Here is a 13,791-nt window from a genome sequence, read left to right as displayed (position 1 = left end):
TATTTTACCCAAACAGCAGTGTCCTTAAATTAAACAAATTAATGAACCTCTAATCGCTGGGCTGTTTCGCATGGGAAATGATTGAGTGCTTTGTGTTTCTGGTTTGAGTACACACCAGCTGGACTGACCGCTGGTATACATGAACACACATGAGCGGCGAGGCGTAATTAAACTTAATTAGGCTTCATGGGAAAACATGCAAATGGGAGCTTCATAGGGAGTAGAAAGGCACCGCGTAACCTTCCATTCCTACACCAGGAAAAAAAATAAAAAAAGATAAGATCCTGTAAATGTGACTGAGAAGAGTTAACACCAGTTCAGTTGCGTTAGCTGGGATCTGGGTCTGAGACCAGAAAAAGGCAGTGGGAAAGAGCTCCTGCACCTACGTGGAGGAGTTTATTATCTTGGGATCTTGTTCGTGAGTGATAGAAGACGAAGACAGGTGGATTGGTGCTGTGTCCGCTGTGTGTGGGTCCATTGTGGTAAAAACATTAGCTGAGTCACCAAAGCTCTCAGTTTTTCGGTCAATCTCTGTTCAAACTCTCACCGATGGTCGTGAGTTCTGGGTCATAATCAAAAGAACAGGGTTCTGGGTACAAGCGGCTGAAATGAGTTTCCATTGCAGGGTGGTTGGGCACTACTTTAGACATAGGGGAGAGAGCTCAGAGTAGAGTCGCTACTCCAGAGGAGCCATCTGATGTTGCATCTGTGTTCAAGATGCCCCATGTCCCACCGGGGGGAAACCCCTAAAAAGACCTAGGACACACTGGAGAGGCTGCATCTCTCAACTGGTCTGGGAATTTACTTTCCATGTAGTGGAGAAAAAATGTATGCACTGTATTTTGCGTACTATTGGGTGCACCGGATTATAAATCCCACCGTAAATGAATGATCTATTTTTTAACTTATGTCATAAATAGTGCGCACGAAACTATAAGATAAATTAAGCAAGAAAAAAAGAGTCAGAGACTTAAACTTTATTAACCATGTTTGTGACACGTCACGCATTAGCAAAGTTAGTATATTAACAATACTTGCCATGCCTTGTTTGCAACACATAAAAACAGACTGATACAGCTAAAACAAACCTTACTGAGAATATGTTAACTCCCAACCTTGTTTGTAACATGCCAATAAACCAGTCTGACACGCTACATGTTAGCGTGTTTACAAAACACCCAACCTTGTTTGGAACTGATTAAAAAAAACAGACTGACATTTGAAAGATTGCCTTGTTCCTCTTATGAACACAGAAAACACAACCAGAATGAACTTTTTTAAATTGCACTTTGGATTATAAGGATTTTTGAAAAAATGTAGCCTTTTAGGAGTGTCTTATAGTGCAGAAAATGCAATATTTAAAAAGTGTCATAGAATTCCAGGGCGGTGTGAATGTAGCTTTAGACTTTCATTCCAGGAGAAAGATTTTGAATTTCTGTTGAAAGAAAACAGTAAAACTTTGTGTTAAAGAATATAAAGTCAACCTGCATTTTAGTCCAATTTTCTCGGGGATGTACCATCGTGTGCCTTTTGAGAAAGCCAGACATCCCAATAGTCTTTGGATGCAAAAGCTGATAAATGAAGCCACCTTCTGTGACTTTTCTAATTAAATGAGGGGCTGGAACATGCTCAATACGGCGAAAGCTCACCGTCAAAGACTTTTCAGAAGTGTCATAAATAAAAAACGTGACTTTGTCTTGGCACCTTACCAGCAAGGCAGTCTTTGAGTGACAGAAGAATTAATAGTTCCCATGGCAACAGCATCTTCATTTTCCAAGGTCAAAGCTTCTCTTTCTTTTTCGTCCAGCTGCCGGAGAGCACACAACTCTTCCTGGGTAAACACTGCCAGTTTCTCCCCTGGAAGAGATAAAAAAACAACCCTTTATAAGAAATCTACATCAATTCTAATTGGAAAAAAAAAGGCTGCACACTTTAAAGCCCATTGAGACATGAATGAATATTTCAGCTGCAAAAGGAGGGTATGACTTGAAATCTCCAGCTTGAAACATAACCAGCCGGGACTTATTTCAGCAGGTTTGCTGCAGAAACACAAATATTTGTGCGAAGAGGGACCTGCCAAAAGCATGGGTGAGTTTTGTGAAGGTGTTTATTAAACATATGTGCTATATCTACAAAAAAAGACCTGCAAAAACATGTGAGTGTGGTTCACCAGTGTGAATTGTGATGCAATAAGACTGCATTTCACAACAAAGTTTAACAATGTAACATGTAAAAAAAACAAAAACATAAATTTGAAAATAAATTTTAGGCATGCTTTTTTAATATATTTCTTCTGTTAAAATATTTCTGATGATTATATTATCAGTGTAAATTTTACATTTCCTTTCCTTCACAACAATCAAACAGCAAAGATTTGATTTGTTTAAAAAAAATATTTTCAAGTCTTTGGAATAAAGTCAAAGCTACTTCCCAATGAAAGTTGAAAAAAGGATGTATGAATTTCTGTGGTTATTTCTGAGTGGAGTTTGCCTGCTTTCCTCTGTGCATGCATGGATTTTCTCTGGTTTTCTTCTACAGTCCAGAACATGCTCTATAGGTTAATTGATGACTCAAAATAGCCTCTAGGAGTAGACGTGTGTGTGGCCCTGCTACAAACTGGCAAAAAGTTCTGAGTGTATCCAACCAACAGCAGCTGGTTGGCTCCAGCAACCATGTGACCCCGAAAGGAATTCAGCAGGATTAGAGGATGGATGGAATTCACTGTGGTCTAGTTTTTCATGTCTTAATGTAAAATGTGTGTGTCGGTGGTCACATACACCTGTCCAACCCCTTTATCCTTGCAAACTATAGTCACTTATTTGATCTGCAGGCAGAAAAGAGTCTTAAATCTGGAGTCTCAGATGTTTATGTGCTGCTTTTACAAGATGACGTCATGATCTAGGCTCTAAAACTCCTCACTTCATAAACTTTTCCCAGACAGCCATGAACATTTTAAAACTTTTCTCTCTTGTTTAAACTCTCAATGTTCAAACATTTCTAGAAAAATAGGTCTGGTTTTAGAATTAAAAAAGCAAAATTGCACTGAAAGAAGAACCAGAAGAACAGAATCGAAAGGTGACCCACGATAACGCGAGTGGCCAATGTACCGTCATAGCTACAAAAACCCAAACTGTTCAACATCTTCGCTTATCAATAAAATGTGATCAAATATAAAAAGAATAATATACAATAAAAGCATTTTATAAATAACAAGCATTACGTCTTGAAGATAAACTGTACAATCTGTCAATAAAAATGCTTTTTACCATTTTTTTCCAGTTGTGTATGTGACTTTTCGCAGTGTGTGAACAGGTGCAGCTCATGTCCTGAGAGCCTGATTGTCAGCAAGTCATGGGGATGAAGCCCGTTTGAACACCTGCTGCCTCCAGTTCCACCCTTCCCTTGTCTCCTGCTACATCAGCCCAGACTTTGTGTTTCCTTCTGGGTTTTGTAAATGAAATATTAGCTCACCGGTATTTCCTTCTCTGTTATTTATTTATTTGTGTTTGTTTTAGGGAGTGTAAGTTCAATACTGAGTGTTTTGTTTTCATCTTTTGGAAGGTAATCTCAAGGCACCATCAAAGCTTTTGTTTGTTGTGTTGGCCTTGAACGCTGAAGCAATAAATTGCCCTTTTTTGTGAAAATGAGCTGTTTCAGAGACCTTTTTTGGGATTGCACGAGTGGCTTACCAGAGTCCTTGACATAACAGTGGGTACCTGTTATATACCTCCACCCAATTTTGTCAATAACCGTTTAAAAACTAAGCTTTAGAGCTTGTGTTGACGTTCCTATATAGATATAGATATACCGAAACTCTTCAACTGTTTGCACAATTTCCATAATTCTAACAGATTCTAAAGTGGAGGAAAGCAGCCTTTGCGCTGATACACAACACTTTCCAGTAGTAAAATGTTAACTCAATCAACGTGAACCAACTTATTCTTGCGTAGATTTAGAATCCAATTAGGGAAGTTGAGTAAATGGCCAAAAAGTGAAGAGCGTATGTTATTTTAACGACATCTTCAGTACTAAAGGCTTAAAGACCGGACGTAGTGTTTTGGTGTTTTGAAAATGCTCTTGTGGCATTTTTCTGATGATGGAGGACACATATAAAAGAATTTAGGATTAAAACTGTGTTTCTGAGTATTTCTTTATTCAAATCGTGATGGATCAGGGGGAGATGGACTTGTTGATTGGTTGGGCAAATAACATCACTGTGCATTCTTTTTTGTGAGCGTATAGAGATAAGTTTGGGTTGAGTTAGATAGAAGTGAGACTGGGAGGTAGATGGGGGTCAGAAGTGTTTTTTTCTCCATTCTTATGGCTCCAGGAAATGCTATTTCACTTTGTCTACAATGTGGCTGTACGAAGGACACATGAAAATAAAGCTTGATTGGTTGACTGATTGATTGACATAGGGCACTAAGTAGTGAGTAGCGAAGAAATTAGGACACAACCAAAAAATACACTCTAGCTACGTTAAAACCGGCTGCATCGGCTCGCATTTAAGCAGCCACTTTCAATAAGAAAAGTCAATGTACAAGCATGACAACCCGAATTTCAGGAATCTGCATTCAAAATGTTTTTGTTCATGCAGTTTTTAAGTACCGTCCTGGGTTCTACGTACAGAATGGGCAACCATTGATCGCCCGCTGGAAGTTCAACTGTTTGAATAATCAGGAACTATGACCAATTAGGGACTTGGATTTGGTAGCGACCTTTTCAAAACACGAAAGTACCAACCGCTGTAAACACGATCACAGAAAAAAATTATTAATTCCGCTTTTCTGTCTGACCGGAATTTTATGACACCAAGTCTTATTATTACTATTATTTCAATAGAGCCGTGAAGGAAAAAGTCTAGAGAAAGATTCATGAGATTTACACCGCTTTGACATTTTGCATCAAGACTCATCCCACCGAAGAAGGAGGACAAACATTAATAAACAGTAGAAAAACAAAAGAAGAAGACGCCCCTCCCTGCCACTATCTACTTGTCTGCTGTGTGAACACCACAGACTAAATGTGCGTTCTTGAAACTGGTGCGTAGGCACTTATAGGGGAAACCCATTCAAGAAACAACTGGACTTCCAGAACAAAAAACACAACTGAACGAACCACAACGACAGTGATAACCTGCAATTTTCTTTTATGCAGTAATGATGGTTTTCTTTGCTCCACATTATTATTTTTTTCGTGCGTGTTCTCTGTACTGATCATTCAAACTTGTGTGGACCGTCATCATTATGGATTTGGTTTCCAGTATTTTAACCTTCTGGCTTCTTGCTTGTCGTTCTGCCCACAGACTTGTCATGGCCTCAATCAAAGATGCACAAACTGATCGATACTGAGATGCTGGTTGATGCCTCTCTGTCCAAGAGAGACTGAACTGATGTATTTTCTCTTGCAGAAAAAGAAACAATAAGGAAACTTTACTCCAGGACTGAAGTCCTGTCTTTTTATCTATGTGGGCATTTGAAACGTTCCCTTCTTTCAATAACATTTGCCGCCAGCTATTCAGAGCCATCTCTAGTCTAAAGTAATTATGTGTTAATTAAGGTGTTGGATGAAGGTTCTAGATTAATGGCAGCCACATACGGTAATTACGGTGAGATGAAAGGCTTTTATTTTGGGCCCTAAGAAATTCCGCATCGATGTTTTCTCCGACACGCTGCCATAAAAGCCTGTCTGCACTCCACACTCTCGTTGGCCGTCATTGCAAAGGAGCTCCTAATCAATGCGAGTTAAAATTCAAATTAACGCCAAAATAGAATCTTGTGAAAATAGATGATAAATTCCACATGGTTTAAGCGCATGTTTTTATTTCAAAACAAGGTTTAATACAAGAAAAGTGAATAATTCAAACCTCCAAAAGGAAAAAATGTGACTTGCCTGCTACCAAGCAACAAGGCTGCTGTTTCAAACCTCAGCTCAACAAATTAGAATATCATTTAGAAACTAACTTACAGATTTTTTTCACTGTAAAGTCATGAGTAACTATTTTAATTGTTTTTTTCCTTTTCTCTCTTTTTACGGCGACAGTTGATTCAAAACCCACTCCATCATCTTTTGATCTGTTTTCAAAGTTTTTCCAGTGATTTTTTTTAGTATGATTATCCTGCTTTTAGCCACAATAAAAACAACCTGTGTTGCTTTCTAGGACATGGTTTCTGCAGAGCGGCGGTAGTTCTTTGGAAATTTGCCTCTGAGTTGTGGGCGGGTACTGTTTGTGCGGAATAAGTCTCCACTTTTTCCCCCAACATGCCTTTGTTTACACTCTATCTCACTAGCTTACAGCCCCTCACACCCACGACCAATGAGTTAAATCGCTAGAGGAGACGTCAGGTGAACCCTTATGGGAGGAGTGCACCACCATCTTGGTGAAGTTTTTTAAATGTCAGTTCATTGTGCGGGTTTCAACTGCCAAAATCTGAGAAATGTGTCCAAGAATGAGGAAGGCATAACATTTCACAGGTAAGAACTATAATTTTTTCCTTTTAATGCTGCAGGGGCTTCATTATAGTACACATGTTGACATGCATGATGCTGCAGGGCTAGTATCAACATGCTGCATGATGTACATATAATTTGCTGTTGATATAAATGTAAATGTTATGTTGTTAAACCTATATACAGTATACTAAGCTATTGTAATATAGATTTATACATTTCTGACTCAGTGATTGAATTTTTCTTGCAGGTTTCCAATGGATTCTGACTTAAGTAAAAGGTGGGCCTTAGCTATCAGAAGAACTAACCCAAATGGATCACTGTGGTACTAACTAGCAATACAGTCTGGCTATGTTCAAAACATTTTGTGGAAACAGATTTAGTTAAGACTGGCCAGACTGTTTGCTTGAAACCCGGCACCATCCCATCTGTGTTACTCAAATGGATCACTCACATGAATCAGTAGGGTAAATCTATTGTTTTTCTTTGTTTTTTTTAGGGTAAATCTATTGTTAACTTCTGGACTTTTTGTTGACTTATTATTGATTTATTATTTATTATTATTATCATCATCATTTATTATTGACTTATTATTATTTATTGACATGTTATTTATTTATTGTTATTATTTATTATTATTATTATTATTATTATTATTATTATTATTATTATTGACTTACTATTGATTTATTTTTAATAATATAATTTTTATTATTATTGAATTATTATTGACTTATTGTTGGTCTTTTCTAAATAATTTAAATTACATGTCAAAGAGGTCTAAAACTTCTTTGTAATAATTTTTCTTATCAGTAAGAAATCCTGCAAATGTGCGTTTTTCATTTAAGCTTTAGCTTTTAAGCTAAGCTTTAAGCCAGGGGTCACCAACCTTTTTGAAACTGAGAGCTACTTCACGGTTACTGAATCATACGAAGGGCTACCAGTTTGATACGCTCTTCTGAAATAACAAATTTGCTCAGTTTGCCTTTAGTTATACATTATTTATAATGATTAGTAATACTCACCTATGTAAAAACACTGATCATGTTAATGATTTCTAACAATGATTATCAAAAATGACAACAAGGTGGGAAACAGATATCAATATTCAACACTTTATCTCTATTAATCACAGTATTTGTTACATTTTCAGATGATCACTTACATCACTACATTTTAGCAAAAAATATCCCATTTGCACAAGCCACTGACATGCCCTGTTAACAAATCATGAACTATGTTGCAACATGTTTCAAAAAGTTAACAATTATGTAATGTTAAACAAAATCAACTTACATATTTTTAAATATGTAATACATTTTTTATTTCACATTTTGAACTAATGGCCAAGTCTGTGTTATGTTTAACAAAATTATAACTTTTAAATGTCATGAACACACTTTTAAATTGAACACAATTCTTCAATATTTTAATTCAACTTTGCCATGGCACTACCATGTTGTCACTGACTACATCTGGTATCCGTCCTTGGTTAGTGGGAAGACTGGCATTGCATGCTGTTCACCAGTGTGTTGTAATCTGGTGTGTAACTTGACACTGCAACTGTGAGTGAGTCTCTCAGATGTGCATCAGTGAGGCGTGTTCTGTGTTTGTTTTTGATGAAGTTCATGTCAGAAAATGCTGATTCACAGAGATAGGTTGAGCCAAACAGGCTGGCAACCTTCATGGCTGCTGTGCATACTCCACTGTACTTCTCTGTGTCAACAAGGCGCCAAAAGTTTGGTGCAGCCTGGTAGGCTTTGAGATGGAGATCATTTTGCAATGTTATAATTTCAATCTCCACCTGTCCAGCATCCAAGTTGAACGTTGCACTTAACTGCTCAGCAAAGCATGTTGTGTCCCCATTCATGAAAGGGTTGGAAATGAAGAACACACATGGTTCAAGCTGATGAAGGTCACAAAACCTATTCTCAAACTCTTGCCCAAGTCTGTTTATTACTTCAATGTACTTTTCTGCCACTTTTTCAAATGTCTCAGATGCAGAAGCATTGTCTTTCAGCACTGACTGCACAGAGGGAAAGTGCAGAACTTTTTTTCTCTGTAAATCTGCAGAGAATGCATTCATTTTGGCTTTAAATGCATTTAAAGCACTTATCATATCGACAACAGTCTTACCTTTGCCTTGCAGCTGGCAGTTCAGGAGGTTTAGTTTCCCAGTAATGTCCACCAAAAATGCAAGGTCAAGTGTCCACTCTGTGTCCTCTAGCAGTGAGACATCTTCGCCTTTGGACTGCATGAACTCTTTGATTTCACGCAAAAGAGACAAAAAACGATGCAAAACTCGTCCTCTGCTGAGCCATCTGATTTCTGTGTGTAGCAGTAGGTCCCCATATTCTGCTGACATCTCCTCTAATAGTACCTTGAAAATCCTGTGCTGCTTTGCTTTGGAGCGGATGTTGTTTATGATTTTCACAACGGGAGTCATCACGTGCCCAAAGCCGATCACTTTCGCACACAACGCCTGCTGGTGAATGATGCAATGGTAATGCAGAAATTTGGGGAAGTCTGGGTCACGTTTACAGTGAGCGATGAAACCTGTCTGTCGGCCGACCATAGCAGGAGCCCCGTCTGTTGTCACCGCTACCAGCTTTTCCAATGGCACCTTTTTCTGCACGAAAAACTCCTTCACCGTGTTATAAATGTCAACTCCTCTCGTAGTTGTCTTTAAGGGCAGTAGTGTCAGGAGTTCTTCTTTTGTGGAGAAATCATTAAACACCATCCGGATAAAAACCAATAACTGCGCTGTACTGCTGCTGTCCACGGACTCATCGCACTGGAGGCTAAACCACTTGCACTTCGCCAGATCCTGCTCCAACTGATCGACCAAGTTACTGGACATAGCTGATACTCGTCTTGCCATCGTAGATGCCCCCAGTTGGACGTCGGAAAGAGTGGAGATTAGGTCGCTTCCATTTTTCTCGTCTTTAAATACAGTGTTAGCAATTAATAACATCGCTTCTTTGACAACTTCTCCATCTGTAAATGCCTTTTTTTTCTTGATCAGAAAATGTGTAGCTCTAAACGAGGCTTCGGATGTTTTTTGTGAGTTTTTGGCCGGCCTCGTAAAAAAAGACTGTTGCTTACCCAGAGCGGTCTTTAGCTCACGGGCTTTTTCTGCCCGTAGGGCGCTTGCAGGTGGATATTTATCATGGTAGCTTTTGTGACACGTATTGAAATGTCTCTCCACATTGTGCCGTTTTGCTGTCGCCACGGTCGTCCCGCAAATCAGACACACGCAGGTTTCTTTTACAGTCGTAAAAAAGAACTCCTCTTCCCATTCACTGTGAAAGAGATACGTTTTCTTTCTTTTTTCTGCCATGTTTTTGGGGTACGAAAGTGCATACAGCGCCCGCTAGCTTACTCTCCACATCCCACAAGCTCTACTTTACTGCCCATAGGTAAATATTGTGCGCGTTAACCTTAAAGTATTTTTAAGATAGTATTTTTTAAATCTATATACATACAAGTGTGATTAAAAAAATAATAGCAACAGAACAAAATTAATTTTTAGACGCAGCTCTCTATGAGATGTGCTATTTTTGGAACAGGCCCGCGGGCGACTCATGTGGTCCTTGCGGGCGACCGGGTGCCCGCGGGCACCGTGTTGGTGACACCTGCTTTAAGCTGTTTCTCTTATTTAACAACAAGAAACTACGTATATATATATATATATATATATATATATATATATATATATATATATATATATATATATATATATATATATATATATGTGTGTGTAAAAAGATAAATATATATAAATTATATAAACCCTACTTCGATGCCACCAAAGGCTATAGAAAGCACTGTCCTGTAAGTGCAGAAAACCTCATCCGGATTGGGGTTGTGCTCCGCCACTGTTGGCCAGGCTTCCCAAGCGGGCGTGTCTCCTCTTGCGATATAGCTCATTGCCCGCGACCTAGCATTTCCAGTGCAACAAACATGATGAGCAACATTGGAACTATCAAGCTGTAATGTTGTGAGCCAGACGCCAGCTCAGAAAAGGAAAACAAAGACGTACACGGATTCATTTGTCTGCATCAGAGTGGAGCAGGGCAGGGATCTTTTGTCCCAATCAGCATATATTCTATGTCACAAATACAATACCAACAATACCAGATGGTCGTGTTAAAAACACCAAAAACATCATTTTCATCGGAATGGGTCTTTACCAAAAATAGTGAAGTAAAACTTTTCAGATTTTTTAACCTTTTTGTCTTTAAACTGCAAACTTGACCTGCATTCCCCTCAAACATTTCAGGTAGAGAAACAATATTTGACATGGATTTGGAATTAACAAAATAAATAAATAAACAAGATTTCTGGCTTCGGACATGAGAGACGCAAACGATTACAAAGTGTCCAAGTTTTTTTTTTCCTCCTTTCCAGCAGATGAGCAAGGATACTGTAGCTGAGAGCTTCTCTTCCTGGAACGATTTTGCTGTTAAAATAGGGGGTTATGTATCTCTGAGCACAAGAAGTGTATATTAGTATAAACCCCTTTTGTGTTTGAGGGTACATTTTATATGTACTATATGTGTGCATTTCTAGCAAGCATAGACAAAAGAATAAACTGAGAGGAAGAGGGGGGAATTACCCACTAGACCTACTCTGATAAAAATTGTGTTTTTTGTGTTTTTAACATGTTCTTGTGATATTTCTCTAATGATGAAGGGCATATATTTACAAAATTAAGCTTAAAATAGATAGATATTTCTTTATTCAAATCCAAAGACTGCAAAAAGTGTCAACCAAAAGACACACCCACACAAAAGAGACACACACTCTTATCCCTGCTGGATGATACAAACCCTAACAAACACATGAAATTCTTCCAAAACTGTATTATTCAGAAACCTCTCTTTTAGAGGTTAAAATCCAGTATGACCCCATCAGACTCCCCTGAAGACCATGGGTCATCACTTCAGGAGAAAGCGATGACCCATGTTGGGTAAACATCCCTACATGGGCAACGATGATGACAGCAGCTGAAACTGCTGACCATCATCTCATCACTTTAAAAGCCCTGGATAATCTTCTTCCACCAGCTTGGATGGAAGCTTTCTGAACCTCTAACAACTGTAACTCACTTCCAAATACAACAATTTCCCAAATCACTGAAATGAAAAGAGATCCAAGTGTTTACAGTACCACGCAGCTGTAATTTGTTCAGCAAAGCTATCAGGGGACACTCAGTAAATGTGCAGTGCTGCCCCCTAAGGACTGTTCAAGACATCTTTATTACTCAATGACTGAATGCACACCTGTGTATTTACTAGGGGTTTGTATCTTTTCCTCTCACATGATTCAATACACTTCTCGATACGTGATCCACGGAGCAGTACATAAAAGATAACATCACATGGACATAGAAAGGGAAAGACATTAGAGAACACAACAGGGAGAGAAATTGACAAAGTTTGCCAGAAAGAAGAAGAATATTTAAGATATTCTTGTTTGTATTTGCTAACTCTGAGTACTACATTGATTATTGATACTTATCTGTAATCCTTTGGATCCCTAGTATTCACCTTTTCTACTCAAGTTTACAAGTCGGCAGGACCCCATGAAAATATGTTCCCTAAAATTAACTTTTGAAAGTCTATTTTGTAACATTGAATACACGAGTATTAAAAAGCTTTTTAAAACATAAATACATAATAACTACACAATTAATTTTTAAAAGCTTAAATTAATTTCATTAGAAGCTTGGCAGACACTTGAAATGACATTGGCTGAGCAAAACTCAATTGAAAGGAAAAAGGTTTAGTCGTATTTATGTTTTTGTTGTTTTTTCAAAGGCAGGCGACAAAGTTCTGATTACTGGAGAAAAATCTAAAATCAACTCAAGTGTGTAACCGGCCACCTGGTGACCTCCTGGTAAACTTAATTGGCCTCAATTATTTATTTATTTCAAAACCAGCTTCAAAATTCAAATGTTGTTGCTACCATGGAGACTTTTAAAGATGATGGAGCCTTTTGGTCTCATCGACCTCAGACTTGAGGTTGAACCAGACTGAGTGTGTGTCTGAGTGTGAGTTTATTTACGATATGGACGTCGCCATGTTGGAGCCAGACATCGTCAAAAAGAAGGAATATGTCGGAAATCTGTCCATTAAACATAAGCAAATGTTGGACATGGAGGCCAGCAGCCACCACATACCTTTATTGAGGCATCGCTTTATAGCTTGAATTACTCAAATTACAAAAAAAAAAATCATTTAAAAAAATAGGATTATCAAGAAAATGTTTTTAAAAAATGTTAGCAGAGCAAGAATGGTTAAGTAGGAGGCCTCTCTCCCTCCTTCTTTTTACATTCCATCATCCATTTTAGAAGAACATAAACACTCACTCGAGCACAGGTGTTAGCTCACCTTTACACAAATACTTTGCGTGATCAAATGAAATATTTCACACTAGTTGGTTTGAATGCATAAGTATGTGTGTGTGAACAATATCTGTATTGTGTACATGTTGACATGTGAACGTTTTTGGAGCAAACAGGTGTGTTTATAACATTTGAGTGTGTGTGTGGACAGGCTCCGCCCTTATAGACATGTATTACATCTGAACCTCAATGTAATGAGTATAACCATCCAGAAACTTGTTGCTTTATGCTGATTCATGGTTTTACCCCCCCACCTCTATAATTACCCTCCTATCCCTCCTTTCTCTAATATCCCTCTTTCTTCCTCCCTCCTTTCCTTTTCCGTCCGGTCCAACACAAAAGATTTTCAAATATGACTAAAATGAATAAAGTTTGGCCACGATTACAAAAGGGGTTTATTCAGACATACCTCTGGTTTGTCAGAAGATTCACAACCCCTGTTGTTAAAGTAAAATATGTCCAACACAAGAGGCCTTCAGCTCTCATCTGTTTGCCCAGCTGTTGGACAGGACAAGTTAAATTTTTTTTTTAAACAAATGTTATTTTGACAAATAGAATAATAGATAAGATCTTTAGCGACAGCGTTGACATTCTTTCGACTACTGTAACTCTTCAACCGTTTACGCAATGAATGAAATTCCAGCAGATTCTAAAATGGAGAAAAGTAGCTTTGTGTTGAAATGCAACACTTTACAGTAGGGAAGTGTTTACGCAATTAACAAAATCAGGGGATTCTGGTGCTGAGAAAAGTAGTTTTGCACTGTTCAACAACACTTTACGTTCGTAACACGTTTTATATTGGAGCAAAACCAATACAAAAAACTGCTTTTCTCTCCGTCAGAACCAGCTGATTTACGTTGATTGCATGAATAATCCAAGAGTTGCGGGAGATCATAGATATGTTATTTAAGGCTGTGTCACACAACCACAAC

The 13,791-nt window shown here is 38.2% G+C and overlaps 1 protein-coding gene across 2 annotated transcripts in view; it reads right to left on the bottom strand.

Annotated features, from left to right (window-relative positions):
- LOC101166787 (contactin-4-like) overlaps positions 1 to 13,791 on the bottom strand; it is a 163,463-nt gene that overhangs the window by 62,100 nt on the left and 87,572 nt on the right. For both annotated transcript variants that reach the window (XR_002290266.1, XM_020703384.1), the window contains exon 3: positions 1,710 to 1,857. Coding sequence is in view for 1 of the 2 variants with exons in the window: in XM_020703384.1 (XP_020559043.1) it covers positions 1,710 to 1,770 (61 nt within the window). In the remaining variant the exon portion in view is untranslated. The remainder of the gene's footprint in view (positions 1 to 1,709; positions 1,858 to 13,791) is intronic.

The sequence above is a fragment of the Oryzias latipes genome, chromosome 5 (assembly GCF_002234675.1).
Source record: "Oryzias latipes chromosome 5, ASM223467v1".
Taxonomy (NCBI): domain Eukaryota; kingdom Metazoa; phylum Chordata; class Actinopteri; order Beloniformes; family Adrianichthyidae; genus Oryzias; species Oryzias latipes.
The sequence above is the reverse complement of the archived record's forward strand: the minus strand, read 5'-3'. Positions and strand labels throughout refer to the sequence as shown.